At 49.7% G+C, this 22612-nt stretch overlaps 1 protein-coding gene across 5 annotated transcripts; it reads left to right on the top strand.

Moving 5' to 3' along the window:
- The first annotated feature begins 3349 nt into the window (after positions 1 to 3349).
- Positions 3350 to 22496, top strand: INPP5B (inositol polyphosphate-5-phosphatase B). 5 transcript variants are annotated; one of them, XM_075721874.1, is made up of 22 exons: positions 3350 to 3406; positions 3531 to 3610; positions 4405 to 4502; positions 4897 to 4926; positions 5421 to 5526; positions 10852 to 10950; positions 12343 to 12513; positions 13242 to 13343; positions 13743 to 13857; positions 14525 to 14641; positions 15511 to 15698; positions 16293 to 16404; positions 16567 to 16676; positions 17596 to 17731; positions 18343 to 18453; positions 19085 to 19247; positions 19404 to 19639; positions 20235 to 20348; positions 20735 to 20819; positions 21214 to 21341; positions 21605 to 21716; positions 22076 to 22496. In XM_075721874.1, exons 1-22 carry the CDS (start codon positions 3350 to 3352, stop codon positions 22198 to 22200), a joined length of 2595 nt encoding a protein of 864 aa, XP_075577989.1. In that variant the 3' UTR covers positions 22201 to 22496. The 5 variants fall into 5 exon arrangements, with proteins under 5 accessions (XP_075577989.1, XP_075577987.1, XP_075577988.1 ...); XM_075721872.1 differs by having other exon boundaries at positions 5421 to 5531; positions 10860 to 10950; XM_075721873.1 differs by having other exon boundaries at positions 5421 to 5540; positions 10860 to 10950; positions 12325 to 12513.
- Positions 22497 to 22612: the final 116 nt, after the last annotated feature.

Raw genomic sequence — 22612 nt, 5'->3', positions numbered from 1 at the left:
TTGAAGCTCATGGCATGTGGGGTGGTCCTGCTCCTGAATTACAGGGTCTCGGCTTCCCTCTGGGGGTAAGCAGCAGTCCAGGTGCGCCGCAGCCTGCCCTCCTGCAGCAGAGCTCCGCAGTGCTCGCTAGGATCCCTGTCTCTCTGACTTCAGCCAAGGCCGCTATCGAATGCCCTCTGTTACGTCCCTGTCCCAGGAACAAGGTGGCCCAGTTGCAGGTGGCTGCTTCTCCCCTTGTGCAGGTGCCTCCCACCCACGGGCTGACCCCAGGGCCTCTGAGCAAAGCACGGTGGCAGCGGCTGCAGGCGCTGGTCTCTGTGTTGTCCTGCAGCACAACGTTCCTGCGCGTTCTGCTTTGAGAAGAGGCTGGGGGTGTCTGCGCCGGTGCTCTGCCCAGGGATGACTCCTCCCATTTTTGAGCCGCTCAGTGAATGGCAGGTCCTGACCATGGGTGGACGTGGGGCTTCCTCTCGGTGTGGTGAGCCAGCGCTCTGCTTCGTACCTCTGGCTGGACACAGTGATGACACTGGTTCCCCACACAAGCCCCTGCAGAGCAGGGGGGATCTGAGCAGCTGCCCTGTGGGATGCCCTCCTCTGTGGGATGCTCTCGCCTTTCCACTGTTACAGCACCCTTTCCACCTGCTCTCCTCTCCTAGTTCAAGCCTCTTCTGGGCTACAACTGGAGAGGATGAATGCCCCATGCTTTGCGTGTGCTTCGTGAGCAGCTCTTTGTACCTAAGCCAATATTGTGTGCAAGGGACACTGAAGCATGTGGCAAAAGCCAGGTCTCTTGTGCCCCTTTCCTAGGTGGCTAGTTCAGCAGGAAAGCCCTTTCATTAGCACATTTCAGCAGCAGTAGTTTTTCTCCTTGTCTTTCTAACAGCGGCTCACACAGCTTCCTTAAGCGCTGGGGCCCTCCTGGCCCAGCTGGCAGGGTACAGGTTAGTGACCAGCTGGCTGAGCTGCTTGAAGCTGCTCCTGAAGCCCACGCAAGAAAAACTTCTTTCCCCTGGGGGCTGCTCATGCAGCATGGTAGCACACAACTGCCGCTGTTGCACACCTAGCAGAGGGCCACCACCGCTGGCCCTCCGTGTCTGCTCATGGGCACCTACACTTGCTTGGAGTTCACCGCGCTTGGCTTGGTAGGTGCCCTGCCGGGACCCTGCTGCCGATCCCAAATCCCACCTCCCATCCCTAAGCTCTGCTCTAAATCCTGCACCTTCCCAGGACTGGTGTGTCCTGGGTCCTGTTTGGTGTCTTGCATTTCAGTGAATTTTAAATACTTGTAATCAAGACTCCCCCAGTGTATCCAGAGGAAAAGCACTTAATCTATGCACTAAAGAAGCTACAAAGAGGTATTCTCCCCTGCCCTGCCAAAAACCTGTCGGCCTGTGAGACTTGCAGGCTAATTACAGTTTCTGAGAGCTGCTGCAGTGTGTGCCTCTGTGCTGCTGGGACTGCAGGTGGAATGAGTGACCTCAGGAGTAGGAACAGGAGGGTGTTAAGCCTGCTTAAAAACCAGAAAATTCCGCCTTGACTGAAGGCACAGGGTCTGCTCTAGTTAATAATCCGCTTGCAGCGCAGCCTTTTGGGGCACCGTCTTACTTGTTAGTTTAAAACTGCTCTGGTATTGAAATATCTCTTGTCTGGGGAGGTAAAATTAGTAACTCCATGTTTCATCTCCAATTCTCAGGCAGGAAAATGGGATTAATCTAAAAGTGTCTCATGTTTTGGATGATGCTGTATCCCATCTGTGATGCTCTACTGCTAAAGGTAGAGCAGAGAGGTGAGCATTAGCTTGTAATGTGACCGCCCCCCAGCCCCCGGCCTGTTAGTGCATCACGCGGTGTGTAGCTGGTGTGTGGCTTGGCAGGCAGAATTCACCGGTGTCAGTGCACTGGCAGTAGTGCAAACACATGCTCTGCTGTCCTCTGTCGCTGTTGTCTCTTTAAAGAAAAGATTGCAAAACCATAAAAATCTGTGTGTCAGTCCCCAGTCAGCGACAGGGGTGTTCTGAGCGTGGCTGAAGATGCCAGGACTCGTGGGGAGGGCAGGGCGGGCCTGGGTGTGCGGCTTTGAGGCTTTGCTCTGCCAGCCCTTACAAGGTGCTGCAGGCTGGGCAGCTCTTGTGCAGCGGATGTGGGGCTGGATGAAAAAAGCCCGACTGAAACGACAGCTGTCCCCTTCCACGTTGCAGGGCAGCCTCAGCCAGCCTGCTGTTCTGGTGCACCGAAACCACAGCGCGGGGTTTGGAGTGTGTTTTTAATTTGTTTCAGGCTGCAATGTCAGCATATCCCTAGCAAGTGAAAACAGGATGAAACCCAGGGGTTTTCTATCTCAAAAATACCATCCAGCACCCCATTTCTTGTAAGACTAGAGGTTTAGTGTTTCCAGCAGATATTTCAGGCTGTTCTCCTTTCGTTTCCTCTTTGTTGTCTCTTGTCCATTCCGCGTGGCTCCTGGAGCGCAGAAGGGAGGCACGAAGGCAGGCAGCAGCGTGGTTACTTTAACAGAGACCGCTTGGTTCTTTCCTCATCTCTAGATCTTGGCTGTCGTTGTGGAAAGAGCTGACTTAGGCCAAGCTCTCCTATCTCTGCTACGCAACAGACGACCTGGTGACGTTTTCTAGCACCTGCTCCCACGCTCCGCAGTAATGCATTTGCATAACAAGCCGGCAGCTCAAACGCTGGCGAGTGCCCGCGGGCTCTTATAGAATCATCGAATCGTTTAGGTTGGAAAAGCCCTTTCAGATCATCCAGTCCAACCATTAACCTACACTACCCAGTCCACCGCTCGTCTTCTGTATTGAAAGGAGGTTGCGATCAGAAACCTGCCACTTGCCCGACTCTTCTTGAGAGTCGACACAAATTAATTCAAAGGTGCTACTGAAAAGCAGGGCATCTCCTGCTTCTCCTAGGGAAGCAGCGGCCCCAGCCCCCGCCGCCGCCGCTTCCCCCGCTGCGCAGCCCTGCGGGGCCCCGGGCCGCTTCCGCGCCTTCGCGCCCGGGCCCGGCTGTGAAACCGCGCCCGAAGCCGCCGGCGGCTCCCGGGACGGCGCCGTTATTTTATTTCCGGGGGCTGGCGGCGGCCCCCCGGCCCCCCCGGTCACCCCGCGCCCGGCTCCGTCCCGGCGAGCGGCAGCGCGGGGCCCCCGGGCCGGCCCCGCAGCGAGGGGCTGACTGCCGGGGCGCCCGGGGGCCGCGGGGCCGGGCACAACGCGTCGCGACAGCACGACGCGTCGCGACAGCCGCGCTGAGCGGCCAGGCCGGGGCGGCGGGTCCCGGGGCCGGGGGCGGGGGAGGGCGGCCCCGCCTGGCGAGCGCCGTGGGCCGCGCTGCGGGCGCGCAGGATGGACCAGTCGGTCGCCATCCAGGAGAGCCTGGCGCGGGGGGCGACCTGCCGGATCGTATCCTTTGCCGCGGGCTGCGCGGGCGGGGAAGGCCGGGCCCCCCCCCGTCCCCTCCCGCCCGCCTCGGGCAGCCCCGCGGGGCCGCCGCCTCCCTCGGCTCTTCCTTGACCCTCAGCCCAAGGCGGTGCAAGGCGTCCTGGCTGCCGGGGGCAGCGTGGAGAGCCGGCTCCTGGGCCTCGTGGAGAGCTGCGGGGAGCACGCGTAGGCGGGGGCCGGGGGGGCCGGGGGAGGGCGGGGGGGGCCCCTCGGGAGGGTGGGGGGGACCGGGGGAGGGCGGGGGGGGGCCCCTTCGGGAGGGCAGGGGGATCCGGGGGAGGGCAAGGGGGGCCCCCTCGGGAGGGCAGGGGGTGCCAGGGGAAGGCAGGGGGGGCCCCCTCGGGAGGGCGGGGGGGGCCGGGGGAAGGCGGCGTGGGCCCCCTCGGGAGGGCGGGGGGGGGCCGGGGGAGGTCCCCTCGGGAGGGCGGGGGGGGTCCCCTCGGGAGGGCGGGGGGGGGCCGGGGGAGGGCGGGGGGGGCCGGGGGAAGGCGGCGTGGGCCCCCTCGGGAGGGCGGGGGGGGTCCCCTCGGGAGGGCAGGGGGGGCCCGCTCGGGAGGGCGGCCGCAGAGAAGCCGGGAGCTCTGCGGGTCTCTTACAGGCCTTGGGGACCGCCTGAGAACCCCCTCCTATCCCAGAGGCTTTCTAGCGGGGGGGAGTCCAGGAGCGCAGCGATTTGAGGGCGCTGCGTCTTCGCGTTGCTCCTGCTGTACGTTACGGGTGGTTAGTGAGAAAAGCCCAGGCCCTAGAGGTTCGGTCTGGTGCGTTTGGCCGGTAACGTAAATACGTTCTTATTTAAATGACAGGGTAAGCGGGTGGGTGGGCACGTGGTCGAGAAGTTGCTTTGGGGTTTGCGTGAGGCTGCGCTAACAGGCGCTGCCGGATGGCACGGGGTCTGTCTGTACCTGCGGAGATGCCAGAATCGAGGAGGCGTGAGCTCCGCGTGTGCTCTGTGCTTGCAGGATCTATGTGTACTCTCACCGGCGGATGGCCATAACAGCTGAGGATGTCTGGCTGGAGAAGATTCTCCCGATCACAGAAGGGTTTGCGGTGGAAGAAGGTACCAACACGCTTTGGTGGCTTAGCGGCCACCTCCAAAGAAGGGGATGAAGGGGTTTGGAGCCCGTATTTTGTTGTTCCACTTGCTGAAATTTGGGATCTATTCAGCCTTCGCGTTTTTTCTTCAATGTGTAACCCCTGGTGACGCTTGTGCATCATGTGGCACAGCTGGGGGGGCCCTGCCAGGTTAATTGATCTGCAGCCCAGAGCACCCTGTGTCCTACCCAGCACCGGCCCTGGCCTCCTGCCCCGGCAGGTTTGTTCTGCCTGTCTCCGTTTGTACAAGGAGTATTTGGGGTTTGAGGAACTTAACGAGCTTGCTAACGTCAAAGTATCAGCGTGGTCTGCAAGTCTGTTGCTTAGCTTTGTAACTGAACTTTGTTTTGCTTTTACAGTTGTACTTGACGGTGACCTTCCTGTCGTCGGTGAGTTCTGTTGTTGCTTTAATGCCTGCGTTACAGGCGTTCCTGGGCCCTGCACCAGCTGCGCTCGGTGAGGCAGGAGTGGGGGCTCTTGTGATCGGACCGTTGACTGGGGGGATCTTGCCTTGCTGCTGTTGGGGACCCCGGCGTGCTGTTCGCCATGATTCAGTTCATGCTAATGAGTATTGTGACCCCAGTGCAACCCCAGTGCAACCAAAGGAACGATTCTTCCAAACGCTTTGAAACTGCTACTGGAAGATTAATTACTGTCACTGAATGAGCAGAATAAAAATTATTATGAACGCTGATATTCATATTTTTAAATGACGTTCTCATGCAAAATGTGGAAAAGGACCATGATAAGAAGACATGGGGTGACTTGTTGCTGAGGTCTGCATGCATGCATGCACCAGCTGCTGTAGAGTGGAGAACATGCTCGGTGTCTGAAAGCTTGTTGGCACTAACCACAGGAGCTCTTTTTCTCCCAATGTCTTTAGGCTCTGATGTGACTGTCCAGATAAGTTCAGAAGACGATCAACTCACGGTGCGGTTGCCTTTTGGTTCCCACACGCGCACGTTCCTTCAGGAGGTCGGCAGGTGCAGCGCAGGTACGAGCTGTCGCGTGCTGGATGTGACCCGCGGGTCCAGTGGTGGAGGTGTAGGCAGTCTCGGCGGGCTTGTTGCGTTTGTGCATTTCTTCTCCGTGCGGAAGAGCGGCGTCAGCCTCTCTGCTGCTGAAACTTGCACAGAACTGTAATGATTTGCACACGTGACGATTCTCCGTCGTCAGACAGCGCAGCAGAGACGATGAGTGCTTTGGCTGAGCAGAGGCGAGTACTGTGGCAAGCAACCTGCTGCTTGTGCAGTCCAAAGGCCAAATCGAAACTCACTTTGAGCCAGTGCTGTGAAAGAGCAGGCAGAGTTCCTGAGGTGGCAGCTCGCTTTGTGTCCACTCGCCCTGTTCTCCCGTCGTTCTTCACCGCCCCCCGGGTGGGCGCAGCCTGGCTCATTTTTCACGGGTGGCGGCCAGCACTGCCTGCTCGGGGCATGGCCGCGTGGGTTCCGGCTCGCATCCCTCCCCACGGCCCCCATTTTGGCGGGAAGGAAGGAAGGGGCTCGCCATGTCCCTGGCCCCCCTTTTGATGGGAAGGAAGGAAGGGGCTCGCCGTGTCCCTGGCCCCTGTTTCGGCGGGAAGGAAGGGGCTCGCCGTGTCCCTGGTCCCTGTTTCGGCGGGAAGGAAGGGGCTCGCCGTGTCCCTGGCCCCTGTTTCGGCGGGAAGGAAGGGGCTTGCCGTGTCCCTGGTCCCTGTTTTGGTGGGAAGGAAGGGGCTCGCCGTGTCCCTGGTCCCTGTTTCGGCGGGAAGGAAGGGGCTCGCTGTGTCCCGGCCCCCATTTTGGTGGGAAGGAAGGGGCTCGCCATGTCCCGGCCCCCGTTTTGGTGGGAAGGAAGGGGCTCGCCGTGTCCCTGGTCCCTGTTTCGGCGGGAAGGAAGGGGCTCGCCATGTCCCTGGCCCCTGTTTCGGCGGGAAGGAAGGGGCTCGCTGTGTCCCGGCCCCCGTTTTGGTGGGAAGGAAGGGGCTCGCCGTGTCCCTGGTCCCTGTTTTGGTGGGAAGGAAGGGGCTCGCCGTGTCCCGGCCCCCATTTTGGTGGGAAGGAAGGGGCTCGCCATGTCCCGGCCCCTGTTTCGGCGGGAAGGAAGGGGCTCGCCGTGTCCCTGGCCCCTGTTTCGGCGGGAAGGAAGGGGCTTGCCGTGTCCCTGGCCCCTGTTTCGGTGGGAAGGAAGGGGCTCGCCGTGTCCCTGGCCCCTGTTTCGGCGGGAAGGAAGGGGCTCGCTGTGTCCCGGCCCCTGTTTCGGCGGGAAGGAAGGGGCTCGCCGTGTCCCTGGTCCCTGTTTCGGCGGGAAGGAAGGGGCTCGCTGTGTCCCTGGTCCCTGTTTTGGTTGCAGGCAGGGGCTCGCCGTGTCCTGGCCCCCGTTTCGGTTGGAAGGAAGGAAGGGGCTTTCCACGTCCCGGCCCCCGTTTCGGTTGCAGGAAGGGGCTCGCCGTGTCCCGGCCCCCGTTTCGGTCGGGAGGGTCCCGCCGCCGTCCCCTCGGAACTTCGAGCGCCTGGGTCGGCCCCCGCGGGAGCCGCGCTCGTCGCCGCCGCCGCAGCTGCCTGCGGCCGGGCCGGGGGCGCCCGCGGGGCGCGGGTTCGCGGCGGGCCGGGGCCGGGGGCGGGGGCCGGGGGCGGGGCCGGGGGCGGGGCCGGGCCGGGGGCGGGGCCGGGCGGGGCGGGGCGGGCCGGGGGCGGGGCCGGGCGGCCGGCGGCGCCGAGCTGCGGCGATGTCCGCGGGCGGGCGGCCCCGCCGAGGTGAGCCGGGGGAGCGGGGGGGGGGGCGCGGCCCGGCCCGGCCCGGCCCAGCCCATGTCCGGGGGCCGCCCGACGGCCAGCGCTGGCCCCGGGCGCTCGGGCGAGGCCCGGCCGCCCTGCAAGGGGCGACGCCCGCGGTTGTGCGGGGCGGGCCCGGGGCTCCCGGCGCTTTGCGGCGGGGCTCCCGGCGGGGCCGGCCTGGGGGCAGCCCGCGGGCGCGGCTCCCCGCTGCCTCCCGCGGCCCCTCCGGGGGCAGGTAAGCCGCAGGCAGCGGGAGCAGAGCTGCCCGCGCCGCCGGGGCTCTGCCAGCATTGCCCCATCCAGAACCCGGCGGCCTCCGTGTACCCCGAGCGCCGCTGGCGAGGATCGGTTCTGCGGCTTCGCTCAGCTGGGGCCGCTCCGCCTGCTCTGCTGGAGCCTCAGGTGGAGGCTCCGGGCGGGTTGTGCTCCGGGCGGGTTGTGCTCTCGGTGGGATGTCAGCCTCTTTCTCTCGCGGGGTGGGCGCTGGCTGCACACGCCAAATCCCTGTGGCTCCCGCTGTCCGTTGCCGGTTCCCTCTTTGCAAAGTGCACGTGTGAGAAGATGCAGAGAGCTACAGCAATTCCTGGAAGTCAGTGTGGGGTTCAAAATCTGAATGACACCATTTCTAGTTTGCTCACTTTCATTTAGACTGGGCTCCTTTTAATTCATGAAGGCTCAGTTTGGTATTGCTGGCATTCCTTCTTTTTATTTCTGTGTTTATCAGTAGTGTATTAAAAAAAAAAGAGAAGGGGTGAACTTTGTAACTCGGGTGACAGCGCAGCACGGGTTGAGCCAAGGTAGGGATCTGGGAACATTCCCTGAGATGTGGCGTTTTAACTTGCAGCTTAGAACTGACGGGGAGAGACTTGGGCATATCTGTGTGCTTAGGAGGAAAAACATGCCGAATGAAACACAACCCTGGCTCCTTTGTTGGTGTGTTTTGTTGTATTTGGAGCATAGTAACACTCTCTGAATGGTAAGCTGCTTGGGCAGTAGTTCTCCTATCAAATCGTGCCTTTGACCTTTGACAAAGTTGCCTTTTCAAGGCTTCATTGTGTTTGTCTTGGTTCAGAGGAGTCTGGGGTTCTCTTCCGCCCCCTTGTATTAGCAGAAGAAAATGCTCTCTACCATCACTTGGGGTCTTTTGGAACGTAAATTGATATAGAAGGAGGTTTTGTCTGCCGTTTTCCAGGAATAGCTGTAACTCATTCTGTCCTTAAATGAACACGCAGACTGAGTTAGCAACTTTCATATGCAAATCAAAGCACATTTAAATACTGCGTAAATGCTGCTGTTTGCTAATAGGGTGATACAAGTTCATTATATCTTCTGTGAAGTAAGGCTGGCTAGTGAATGAGAACATCTATAAAAGGATTCAATGTGCTTTAAATGTGCTTTACCTTGTATGGTTTATGTTCACAATCTCAGTTAAAACCCCTACCTAAAATCCTATCTGTATGCATGCATGTGCAGTCACAGTCACAACTGCAGTGCTGCTTCGCTTGGAACAGGGAAAAGAACAAACGTGCTTCCCTCCAGCCCGGAGTAGCGCAGTCCTGCAGGGACTGTAGCTTACACTTTCATTAAGGAAGGCATGGACTGGCTAAGACTGATACAACTAGTGTCAAGGCTAATTTAATTCTCCCTTTTGAGCACTAAGTATGGATCCTACTTCATCCAGAAGATATGATACATTTTCCTGCTGTAGAACAGTACTATAATGTCACTGCACATTTTTAACAAGAATGTCTTTATTACTGATAAAATCTCTTTTAACTGCACATCCTGTCTGATTCAGGCCATACACATTCTGCTGTTCTGTAACCTCTGCACATAGCTCTTTATTTCTGTGCCCAGTTCAATTATTGGACAAGGTCATTATCTTGCTAAAATATTCCACGTCAGATTGCTAACATATAGATCCCTCTGGCTAGAGCAATCTGTATCTAGATATAAATTTATCTAAAAGAAACGGTCCTTTTCCAGGGCTTACCTCTTTTGTAGGAGAATCCTACCTAAAACTGATTCCTGCCAATGAGGTTAGAACACAAAAGTGTGATATGTGACTGATCTTTGGATCATGTAGCAGCTGTGTTAGCAGCACTGCACAGGCAGGCAAGTCTTGCATTCTGGCACTAACACCTTCTCTGTGCTGTCCTATGTGGGTAATGTAGCCTGAACTTCTGCTCCCTTCCTGTTACAAAAGCAACAGTTGTCCATTAAAGTGAAAGTTCAAGTTGGTTCTTGTCACTGTCAAGATACATTGCATGGTCTTTATCGGGAGAACTTGCAGAGGCTCTGGCAGCACTCGTTAAGTACTTAATGCCTATGGAGAAAATCTACGGCTCTGTCCCAGCTCACCAAGACCACGCTTCGCATCTCTGAACTGCTTACACTTCTGTTCAATTCTATGTGCCTTTGACTATGGGATCTGTAATGAGGTTTGAGTCACGTGCTCATGTGCAACCGACCTCTGATAAATCCTCTTACACGGTCTATTCTCAGAGGGCTTTTGGGCAGAAGAGGTTTTCCAAGCTGAGAATATGGCCACTTGTCAGCTCATTTTATTCTGAGTGCTTAGGTGAAGTACTTCAAGTTCTGTTTCTGGTTTGCGCTCTTGTCCTGGAGAATGTGCTATGACATGTAACACTTTAACGTTTTCTGGGTTGTGCTCAGTGAAGGAGAAGCTCAGCTGAATGACTAGAACCTTTACAATCTTAACAACAATTTCTGTCATCACTGAGATTGCTGTTTGTGCATCTTAAACATGGAAACCCCCATGCGGAATCCTCTTTTTTTAGCTGTTATTTTGCCACTTGTAGGAGCAGAATGTTGTAACTGAAACAAAATGCTGAAAGACTGGTCAGATTTTGCTAACGTAGTGTGGTGTGTTTAGTGTCACACCTGTATTTGGTTATATTTTCATGGTAGCTGCCCTGTTATTTTCTTAGGATTGTGCAGTTTGCGTTGAGGCACTTGTTTCTGCTGAGGTGGGTTCATATGGTGATTCTGTACTGCACTGCCTCGAGGAGGGAGACGCTTGTGCTTTGCTATGTATTTGCAGATAGATAGAAACTCTTTAAATGGTAGGGGGGGGGTGTGGGTGGCTTTTTTCCCTCCCTTTTTGTTCCTTTCTTTGTACTTCCTGTCTTGCTTCAGAAAGGAAAAACCTGTTATTAACATACATTTTTTGGATTCCCAGGATAAAGCCTGGATTTTGTGCTGCTAAGTCCTGCTTTGGCTTAGCTGCGAGGAGAGCCAACAGCAATCTGCTCCGGCAGTGGGCAGGCAGCACGCGGCAGTTCTGCTGCTCTCCGTGGCCGTACGGCATGCTGGTGGCAATTCTTCTTCTAGAGGGGAAGCTGCATCATCACAGAAGAGTTCTGTCAAAACAAGCTACATGTATCAATCAGATAACTAAAGAGAGACTGCGGGGCACTTTGTTTCTCCACACACATCTAAATTATATTCTGCTCACAGACTTTTGCCAGTGTTTGCATAAGTGTGTTGATAAATTGAAGAACACTTTGTGTTTAATGTGAAACTTTTTGGTTTTTTTCCGGAAGTGGTTGGCTCTGAAGCTGTCAAACAGAATGGAAAAAAGGTTGCAGTTAGTCAGAACCGAAGCCACGACAGCACTGATAAAAGTGCTCCCAGGTATGGTATCTCTCTTGCTTCTTGTATAGGTTTGGTGAAGCAGTTGAAGGGAGAGTTGTGCAAGTCAGCTCTTTGTGGAAGGTCTAGTGAGGAGTAGAAGTGGTGGCAATGTTCCTTTGCCGGTTTAGCTATGCCTCCCCTCTGCAGAGGATCTCTGTGTAGTGACCGTAAATATAAATAGCACCAAAGTTCTGGGTACTTCTGGGTGATTGTGTATGGATGGAATGAACTGCGGTGGGCAAATTGTTGATGCTTTGATGTCCAGAGGAAGAAAAAGAAGGTGCAGAGAGCTTTCTGTCTGGGCTTCCTGGTTTTCTGCTGGAAATCGAGTGAGGAAGTTTGTCTCTCTGGTGCCAGCGTGTGAGGTCTGTGCACACACCAGTGCTCGAGCAATCTTGTGGCTGCATTATCTAGTTCCATCTGCCGGTGACCGTGTCGGTTGCAGTCCCCAGAGGTGGTGGGATCTAGAGCAGAAAAGTTCGCAACTTTTTGAGAAGAGAATCTGCAGATTCTAGTTAGGAGAGAAAAAAGTTCAGCATAAGCACGCTGTCAAAACTTTAGTGGGAATTTCAGCACAGTGTCTCAGAGGCAGTCCTGCTAGTCCCCTATTTGGGCATGTTTTTGCTGTTTAGTGGGACAGGACCTGCTAGTGTTGTTTATTTTGAATTCGGAGAACTTTGGCTTAGGTCCACCATGTCTCATAGATACACTGTTAAAATGTCACAGTTTCATTTTTCAGTTCCCAGGACTTTGTGGACCCTGCTGCATACCCTTCAAATTTGGTCTGCATGCTGTCCTTGGCACTGGCGTGCAGGTTGTTGACCTTAAATTTATACCATCCAGTTGCTTGTGGGAACTCCCAAGCTGTGGCATTATTACTGTTGCAAAAGGAGTTTGCAGAGCCACCAGATACTAAGTAAAACCACCTCTACCTCCACCCACTCTGCGCTGCCTCCTGTCTGGGCAGAGCTGGGAGTTTTCCACCAGATGGCTTTTTAAACAAACAGCTTTTCATTCTTCTACTGAGGTCAGAAGGGCTGAGCAGAGGCAGTGGGAGATGAGATTTGCATCTCCTTGCGCCAGTAAGCAGGAAAGGTGTACAGATTTTGTATCAACATCCAGGTGGGAGTAAGGCCTGCTCTGAATCAACAGGCTGCACCAGGTTAGTGAAAACCATTTGTTATTTCAGTTAGTTAAACTGGTTTTATCTAGAGATCTGAACTGTTCTAAGAAATGCTCATTTCAGTCTTGTTTGCTTATCCCAAGCATCGATTATCTGTCTTTAGTGAAACAGGCAGATAAATGCGATTCAAGTCCTTGGTGGCAGAAATAAGCCGTTTAGGGTGTGTGTATATCCTGGGTTTCATCATGCAGTTTTGCTTTCGTTTGCAGGCAAAACAAACTCAAACCTGAAGTGACAACTGAAATGGTACGGTCCTCCAGCATAATGGTTTCAGACAAGGCTTCAATCTTATCAGAACCAAAGTTTGGACTAAGAGATACTATTGTTAAATCTCAGCTTGTACAAATGGAGGATTCCTACACACACATCCAGAAGTTCAGGTAATGATCATTCATGAGAAGAACTTATTTTTGTGGGGAGTAAGTTAGTTAGCACAAGCTGTCAAAATAACTTGTGTTCACTCTTTCATCTAGTATCCCTGCAAATAGGAAATTTTGTAGAAAAGTATGATCCATACTTTCCAGAACAGTTTTCTTTCCTCATTTAGGCATTAGCAGAGAAGAATTTCATTCATGTCTCTGTCAAGGCTTGCCACACAGTTCTTGTTGAGAAAATGGCCTTTTTGAAATTACTTTTTCCTGTGCTTATTTCAGACTGTGTCTGGAAATGCATCGATTCTGTGCACCTCTGGCCTTCTCTCTCATTGCTTCTGTTCACTATTTATCCATGTAGTTGTTCCAATAAGCTCATAAGAGCTTGGGTGAAATATATAATTAGGACCAAAACTTTACTGTGGTTGAAATCCTATGCATGTCATTCTATGAATTTATCATTTCAAACTGCTACTGCACAGCTCTGGTAATTTTTTTTTTTTTTTCTAATATACTGTATGTAAAAATGCGTATCCTTCTGTAAAACATGTCTGTAAAGATGCTACTGTAATTAAATCATTTTAGGGATCTAAACTTTGTCACATTTTCCTAATTCCCCCCGGAAACATGTTACTCCTAAGTAGTTATGTGTAGTATTAAGTACATGGGTTAATAATAGTGGTATTTCCATCAGCTCTACAATTTGCAGCTCTGGGATTTAGTTAATTTCTTTGCAGATTTTTTGTTGGGACATATAATGTGAACGGTCAGTCACCCAGAGAAAGCCTCCAGCCTTGGCTGAGATGTGATGCTGAGCCTCCAGATATTTACTGCGTGGGGTGAGTGTCTCTTTCTGGCCCATCGTCCCAAACCTTGCCTGTGGGTTGCTTGCTTGTGACTCTGTAGCGTGGAGGTGTTCAGCCACGATGCCGCAGCTGAGGAATGTTTGCATTGCCTTACTGCATTGCACACCTTCAGAATGTGTGTTTGTACAGCCTGAAAGGTCTGTTACTCTGGTACTGTTCGGACTCTCTGGCACTGCAGTGTTACAAAATCTTTAATGCCATTCAGTTTAATACTAAAAGTAATTTAGCTTTATATTTAACATCAGCATAACTGAATTTGAGTTTTCAGTTTTAAATTTAGTGAGTATAAATTGATTTAGTTCTTTCCCAGAGGAAAGGGCTGGAGAGTTATAAACAAGTGCATGCATCCATGGGTTCCTTCCTCTAACGCAGTTTCCAGGAGCTTGATCTGAGTAAAGAAGCCTTCTTTTTCAATGACACACCGAAGGAAGAAGAATGGTTTAAAGCTGTAACTGATAGTCTTCACCCAGATGCCAAATATGCAAAGGTAAATGTGGCTTTTGGGGAGGTTTGAGTGTGGAATCATTTTCCACGTGGGCCTCTTTTCCCTTTGCTTTCTCTTGTTCTCAATCGCTGTGTCTTCCAGAGGCTCATTGTCTGCAGGCTTTTGCTCAGTCAGAAGTGCTCTGAAGGTGAAGGAGGTGGTGTTGCTGTGCAGGGTGCCGAGGCAGGGGGCAGGACAGGAGACCAGAGCTAGGCATCCCCGCATAAAGGAAGCTCCTGCTATGCTGGGGGAAGTGAATAAGAAGTATCTTAGTTTCTTCCATATCTGTCTCCACAAGGCATGGTGGAACCAGTTGTGAAGGTGTCTTGGTAGGAATACTGCTTATGTTTTGGCTCCTGCTCCTTACCTCTGCTTTCTCTCTTGTCACTGTTGCTGAAGGGAAGCTCTTTCCATGGGCTGTGCTTGTGCCGTAGATTTTGCTTTGGACTTGAACATCGTTTACTGGGGTCTTGGTCTCTGGCTCCTTCCTGTGCTGTGCTGCTGGAGTGCCTGGGTACCGTGAGCCCAGTTGGTCCGTCGGATGAGCCTGGAACTCTCTTTTTCTTCACCTGTATTTTGGTGGCCCATGTTCTGGACTGGGGGGCGATGTGCCTTCTCTCATCAAACCTCTCCCATTCTAGTATTTAATGGAACAGGATCTGTTTTTCAGGTGAAACTTGTGCGGCTCGTGGGAATCATGCTTCTGTTGTATGTGAAAGCAGACCTTGCTTTGAACATCTCCGAGGTGGAAATCGAGACTGTGGGAACTGGAATCATGGGGAGGATGGTAAGAATGGCAACTGTGCATGAGAAGGGGTGAGATTTAGAAGAGCTCTGGAGAGGCCCTCTCCTTAGATGTAGTGGTTATTCATCCAGCTAAGGGATGCAGCTGCCTTTAGAAGCATACAGTCCTGTCCCTGTCTAGTACAGCAGAGGCACAGAGGGAATTGCCATGTGCTCACAAAGCCTCAAAGACCTTGAGGGAGAATCTTCTCTGAAGGCTTTTTATTTTTCTGATTGCATGTGCTGGGCTGTGTGGGGCCTTGCTCTCATGTGATTTTGATGCTGGCTGTGATTTTGCCCAAAGCAAATAACACAAGGAAACATAAGTGGAAGAAACATGTCTATCCAGATTAGTTTTCCTGAGGAGGACTTCCTGGCCTCTTGCCATTCCACACCATTGGAATGAAGTCTGTGCCCTTTGAATGTAGTTTCTGTGAACATTGCAGCTATAACTTGTCAAAGGTATTTTTGATGAGCTAAGCCATGTGCTTCCTCCTCCATTTACAATTTTTTTTATGGTTTGTGTTGAAAGATCCAGTTTGTTGCTCGATAAGTTTCAGGACTTGCTGAAGTAACTGACCAACTCTCTAGTGATTTTAATTTCCTTTTGTATTAGCTGTATTATTCCTGAATTACAAACTGAGTTCCGTGTACTTGCTTGCTGTGTTCTGTTGCTGTGTGCAACCCCCACATGAGTTACTGACTTGAATTCATGAAGTAGTTATCACCAGTTGGCATTTTCAGCCTTTTCCTTCCTCTGGAATTAAGTGGTCTGCCTCAATGTCTTCTGGCTTGTCCACCACTAGTAACTCATTTGTGGATTCATCTGTTGTGTAGAAGCTTCTGACCAATGTCTTTGTCTTTATCTTTCAGGGTAACAAAGGTGGTGTTGCCATAAGGTTTAAATTCCATAACACTAGTGTGTGCGTTGTGAATTCTCACCTTGCAGCTCACACGGAGGAATATGAGCGGAGGAACCAGGACTTCAAAGACATCTGCTCTCGGATGCAATTCTGCCAGTTGGATCCAAATTTGCCCCCTCTCACTATTGGCAAACACGAGTATGCTTCCTGTCTGACTGTGAATCACTGCATGTGGCAAGGAAGAACATTCTGAATGTACTGGGGTGTGAGGTTCTCTCATCAGGGATGTGAGAAGGGGTGCCCAGTGATCTAATCGTCAGCCTGGAAGGGCCAGAAATGCTTTACCCTAACCCTGTTTTTGAGAGTGGTCACCTATACAGCTCTGACAAGTCACTTGCCTTCTTATGCTCTTCCAGGCCTTGTTCTATTTTCAAGCATGAAGTGGGAATGGGGCAATAATATGCATTGGTTTCCCCAATGGGTTGTGGGATTTAGTCAGTGTGAAATATTAAAAGCACCGGTTATTTAGAGGTAGTGACAAACATGTAGAACAGGAATTAAAAACAGCTAAGGTTGAAAATGTAGGTTCTCTTTCAAGTTTTCACTCTTACTTCTTCTCTCTGATGAAGAAGCGGACAGCATCCACCTCATCATGCTGAGATTAGAAGAGCTCATGCTTGCATTAGGTGGTTTCAGGCACTGCTGCAGAGCTGTGCTTCCAACTCACGGCCAGCTTACGTTTTGGACGTCTTTGGGCCTCTGTGCAGACTTCTGGTGTACATTCTCTTTCAGTGTGATCTTATGGTTGGGTGACCTCAACTATCGGCTGGATGAACTGGATGTGGCAAAAGTGAAGCAGCTGGTAGATGAGAAGGCATTTCTAGAGCTTTGCCAATATGACCAGGTACTGATGTCTCCCGCACGTGCAGGTGGTGCTGAGGGTGCTAGTTAGAAACTGCACGCGTACTCCTTAGCCTTCTCAGCGCTGAACATCTCCCTTTTACCTCACATGGGAATTGTGCTTGAGCGTATTTAAAATTAATTTTTTTGTCTTTTTCTTTTGTAGCTAAAGAGGCAAATGAATGCAAATGCAGTCTTTGAAGGCTTTACAGAGGGAGAGATTTCTTTCCAGCCAACATACAAATACGATGCTGGCTGTGACGACTGGGACACAAGGTATGGTGATTGTCTCCTGTGATGCTATCAATGGCTAATGTTATCAATGAAGGAAGTAAAAACAAAGCTAAAAAGAATTGCAGATCTAATGGCTGTAAGTAGGAACAGTTCTGAGATTATTGCTGTTCCTCTCCCTTGGCTCCAAAATCCATCTCTGGTTTACATCTATTTATGTTGCTTTTCTTCCGCCGCTATTTGTCAGATATTCCTAATCTTTTTCCCAGGAATAATCCACTGGGTTTCCTCTTAGAGGTGTACAGAATTAAGGAGTCATTTTAGTTAGTTTCATTCTTTTGGTTTGGTTTGGTTTGGGTTTTTTTCCCCAAGCAAAATTTTTAGCATATTTTATTTGCTGATATCTGCTATACCTACTCAGATCAGACCAGCTAGGGTTCGAAATGGTGCATTTGTGCTGTCTGTAGCTGAGTGCATTCTCCAAAAGACTGCAAGAACCATCATTCCTGTAACGCGCTACACAGAGTGGCTGACCTGTTCTTAGTAAACAGGGAACATTGGCTTCAAGTGCGGGAATGAAATCTGTGCAGCAGTCAGTGAAGAAAAAAAAAAAACAAACCTTAAAATGTGAACTTTAAATGTAGAGCCTGAGGTCTTATTTTTCATGGTTCTTCTGGTCAAAAGTATCGTTGAGTGTTGCTTTATATGTTAATTGTATCAAAAGAACAAAACAAATAATTGCATCTTTGAAGAAGTAGAAAGTAAAGCATGATATAGAAATACCTAGTAGTAGACAATCAAGCTTTTTATAACTACTTAAAGAAACTGTGGAAAATACAACTTTGATAGGGAACTAGCTCCAGGCCATGTCAGGAAAACAGTCTCTGGGAGAGCAGTATTCTGCCTTGTGTTGTTACTCCACCTGAACTGTGCCTGGAAACTGTAATTTTTACCTCTGTTTTAGTGAGAAGTGTCGTGTTCCAGCATGGTGTGATCGGATACTCTGGAAAGGGCAGAACATCGCTCAGCTGAGCTATCGCAGCCATATGGCTTTGAAGATCAGCGATCATAAGCCAGTTAGCTCTGTGTTTGATATTGGGGTAAGTACGTCAGTGCTGAAGGAGATAACTCTGCTGACCTCGTCCTCTGTGTGGGGAGAGGGGGAAGGAGGGAGGGAGGTTCTCCTGCTGATTTCCCTCTCCTCCTGCTTTTATGGGGTCCACAGAGAACAATGGCTTAAAAGGTGGGCTAGACAAGATGCTGAGATAGGATTGTTGTTCATGGTAAGCTAGGGTTGTGTTAAGTATTTCTTCAGTTAAGCAGAGTAATGCATGAATATCTGTAGGTGTTTTTTCAGAAGTGTCCTTTTGCCTTTTTTCTTATTTTCCTAATAATTTTCACAGAAACTTGCAGTGCAGGAATGCTACATGACTGACAACACAGTAGTGTGTTGTCAAACTTTTTTTTTTTTTTTTTAGAAAACAAAGTTGATCTAGTACTGACTGGGTGACTCTCTTGCTAGTTACAGCAAGGTCCTTTACTGTTGGATCCTGAGGAGAGCATTAGTGCTCCAAGTGGCTCTGTTCATTACCTATGTTGTATATGCTGATGTGCTGCTAAAATCAAATCACTTCATGTGTTTCCAGCTGTGTTACAGCTCTCCTGCGGAGGCACAGTAAGTGCCAGTTAGTGCAGTGTGTGTCCTTTTCAGGTGAAGGTTGTGAATGAGGAGCTCTATCGAAAAGCCTTTGAGGAAATAGTGCGCTCCCTGGATAAACTGGAGAATGCCAACATTCCCTCGGTGACCCTCTCCCAGAGAGAGGTAGGGTATGTTCACGTGCTGTGACTTGCTGGAGAAACTGAGCAACCCTAGACCCCAGAATTGTATTCCAGTGGTAGAATATGGATTCTAGATCCTGGGGTCTGATTCCAAAGAAGTAGAACATTTTGACTTCCAACTGTTCTCTGTTTACAAGCCCTAGAAATATTTGTTTCTGTTTAGATGCAGGTAAATTCCATTCACAGTATCAGGCTGAAATATAGGGTGTGTTACTCCCTGAGGTAGGGAGAGAGAGAGTAAAAGGGTAGTTTGTGTCCCCTGCTCTGACTTGTGCTTTGAAACATAAAATGTAAAATCTGAAGGATTTGGAGAAGGTCACAAAACCAGCATTTGCTTTGTGTGTTGGGGACTAAAAAAGATAAGCAAATGAGACATTTGAGGCTACAGTTATCTTGTTCTCAAGTTTCATTGAGGTTATTTGAGGGGAGCATTTGTTTTAAAGGACCCACTGATGCAAATGCCTTTAGCATACAGAATAAGAAAATGTAATCCTTTGTAATCCTGGAAGAGATGGAATGTGGGAACAAGAGGGTTAATCTGGGTATCTTGCTGCTTAATGATTAAACTACAGGACAGGAATTGGCTGATGATGTTGATTGACATTTGTTTCTAGTTCCATTTTGAGGATGTTAAATACATGCAGCTGCAGGTAGAGAAATTTACAATCCGCAATGGACAAGTGCCCTGCCAGTTTGAATTTATCAGCAAACCAGATGAGGAAACCTACTGCAAGGAGTGGCTGATTGCTAATCCCAGCAAGGGCTTTCTGCTATCAGGTGAGCTCCTTGTTGTTCATCTCATGTTAATGAGCTAATATCGTTGCCTTCTGGCTTAGTTCTCTCTGCTATTTTGAGAATGCTATGCCTATTTGCAGGCTTATTGGTTTAATATCTTTTTTAACTGAGAATGGGTTTTTTATCATCTTCCGGCAGATGCTGAGATCACAGTTGAGTTGGAGGTGTTTGTTAATAAATCAACGGCTACACACTTAAACTCTGGAGAGGAAAAACTTGAAGATATCTTGGTCTTGCATCTTAACAGGGGGAAGGATTATTTTCTATCTGTAACAGGAAACTACTTGCCAAGTTGCTTCGGGTCTCCCATTCATACGCTGTGTTACATGAGGGAACCGATCCAGGACATGTCAGCAGAATCCATTCGGAAACTTGTGAGTTAAAGACAAGATTCCCTTCCGAACCCACAAGAACCATTAAAACTAGATGTTAAGTCCTGTTTATTGCTAAAGAGCCATCTCTCACTTCCCTGGTCCATAGTCTGAGAATGCTGATACAGCTTGTGCTCTCCAGTGCACCATCTTCACAGCTTGCATTAGTTCTTCACATGGATGAACCAACCCATTTCGTATAGAGAGCACTGAAAGCAAGATCCCATTTGCTCTGCCTGCACATTTAAAAAAGGTGTACAACTGCTAAACGTAGACGTTTTCCCTTGAGCCTTTGGCTTTCTCCGCATTGAATAGAGATGGGTGTGTATATGTGAGGCACTATGTAATGTTTCTGTAGAGCTGAGTGTACGTGAAGTGTGTTTATGAGAGCAGCTTGTTTCTTCTGTCTGGACTTTTGATATAAATGTGCCTGTTGTACTAGTGTTGTATGAATACTGGTGAGTGAAGCTGCACAGTTTCTTAACACGTCTTAATACTCAGGTATAAGTTCTGTGAAGCATTTTTGCAGAGTTGAATAAGAACTTGGCTAGCTACTCTTTTTTTTTTTTTTTTTTTTCCCCCTCCCCTCACCTCTCAGACCCTGATGCCACTAGAAATGAGTGATGATGCTGCTCAAGCTGAAAAGCCTATGGACATTCCAAAAGAGCTGTGGATGATGGTGGATCACCTATACCGCAGTGCTTCCCAGCAGGTTGGCAGTGTTTGTATTGGAAACACAAAATAATTTGTTTGTGTTAAGTTTCATTTTGAAGAAGATACTGGTAATAGCAATCATTGCTAACTGTGGATGTTTGGCCAATAGTAAAGAGAGATAAAGGATGTCTCTGATAAGTGATCCTGGTGCCCTGGGTTGCACTGTTTCATGATGGTGACCTTGTCTGTGTATGGCATGCATCAGCAGCTGTCCTGCTGCACTGCTCTCTACTGCAGTGCCACAACCTTACTAGAACTGCTCATGGTGGGTTTTGTGCTGATAACTACCAATTTGGAGAGATTTTTCCAGACAGATTGTAACAACATTGCTCTACCCAAATAACTTTTATTTTCCTTTAGACTGACTAATGGTCGTCTTTGCAGGAGGACCTGTTTCAGCAGCCAGGCCTCAGATCAGAATTTGAGCAAATCCGAGATTGTTTGGACAAAGGGATGCATGATACCCTCCGTATCCTTTTAGACTGATGTCCAGTAAGGCTCACTATGCCTTAGTGATCAAAGCTGAAAAAGATTTTATCAGTCTTCTGTGCTCTACCATGGTTTTTAAATTACCATCTCTCATCTCGGGGTAACTGAGATCTGCAGTTCCTCACTACTCCTTGTAATCAGCATGAATGCCTCTGCTAAGTCCTTGCGATGTTGATGAACGATTGTTGATGAATTACGTAAGTGTCCAACTGCCAACGGAAACAGCTTGCTACGTGGAGTCAAGCGATACAACTCAAAGCTGTGAACAATGGGAGGGCTTCTTGGAGACCTAAGCAAAGATGCACGTTTCAGCAGAAATACGACCAAAATAGATCACGCTGTGCTTGCTTCTTCCTTAACCATCTTTGGATCAGTTGGCAGCAACCACTCGGTAGCAGAAGCCTTGCTGCTCTTCCTGGAAAGCCTGCCGGAGCCTGTCATCTGCTACAGGTTCTACAGCAGCTGTTTGGAGTGTGCCAGCAACTACCTGCTGAGCAGCCAGGTATTGCCAGCTTCACTGTGAGACTGTTTCTGTAATTCCGGAGGGAGGGGAGGCAAACTGTTTTATGCCAGACCAGTAACAGATTTTTGCTCTCAGAAACATAATCATCTGATAATAGAAAGGATCTAGAATTGGTGCTTTGTGGTTATTAAGAGTTGTTAGTTGTTAGTATTTGCAGACAGGGTGATGTTGGTAGTAGATAAAGCTGCTAAGCTATTGCTGTATCTTCAATATAAATGTTGGTTTCTTTTCCCCCTCTTCAGATCATCTCTAACCTGCCAGGGTGCCATAAAAATGTGTTTGAATATCTAATGGCATTTCTACGAGAACTACTGAAAAATTCAGGGAAAAACCATTTGGATGTGAATATTCTTGGTAAGGCGAGCAAAATAACCGTTCTGTTCAGGGGGGCTTTGCAGTTTGTATAACAGAACACATTTCTCCAGAGTGAGTGCAGTCATGGCCTGTACTGTTTTGAATCACTTAGTAATGAGCGAACAGTCCATAGAAAAACAGTCATTGGAGTAGCCTGAAAAAAGTTGTAAAGTGACTCAGAGATGCATGGGTCATCAGCTTTATCTTATCCCTTTCTGAAGCCAGGCACTCTCTCACTTTGATTAGGGTTGGTGGAATGAATTACCTTGATATCCTGCTGCTGACAGGCTCTTATTGTGTGTCTCTGTGGCTTTTTTTTTCTTTTTTTTTTTTTTTTTTTTTTTTTTTTTTAAATGCAGCTAGTATATTTGGTGGCTTGTTACTTCGACCTCCTCCTGGACATCCTACACCTGATATAACTGAAAAGAGGAAAGCTCAGCAATTTATCCATCAGTTCCTCTTGAGAGAAGACAATTTACCGTGAATTTCAGATGCAGCTAATCTGATTTTTAGTTATCAAATTACTGTAAAAAATATGGGGGTTTTTGTACAGTATACTGGCTTTTTTTAAATATCACTATTTTATACAATCTGTTGCTTTTGAAGGTGCACATCAGGCAGTTTGAATCAGGTATCACTGTTTAAGCTGTAAAGTATATCAAAGTTCTAAAAAAGTTGTATGTAGACAGGCAAAAATATAAAAGCTGATATTTACACTGTATTTTATTTAACTTGTATTAAAACTCAGAATTTTTAAGTCCTTGTTATTTAAATAAAAAGATCTCGGTGCATTTTTCCAGCCTGTCTGCCCATTTTTGACGTTGGCTGCTTTAGGCTCTTGGTTTGTTGACAGTGAACTAAGTCGCGTTGTAAAAGGCCTGCTGTGGTTTAACAGT

The sequence above is a fragment of the Pelecanus crispus genome, chromosome 16 (assembly GCF_030463565.1).
Source record: "Pelecanus crispus isolate bPelCri1 chromosome 16, bPelCri1.pri, whole genome shotgun sequence".
Taxonomy (NCBI): Eukaryota; Metazoa; Chordata; class Aves; order Pelecaniformes; family Pelecanidae; genus Pelecanus; species Pelecanus crispus.
This window is presented reverse-complemented; position numbering and strand designations above follow the sequence as displayed.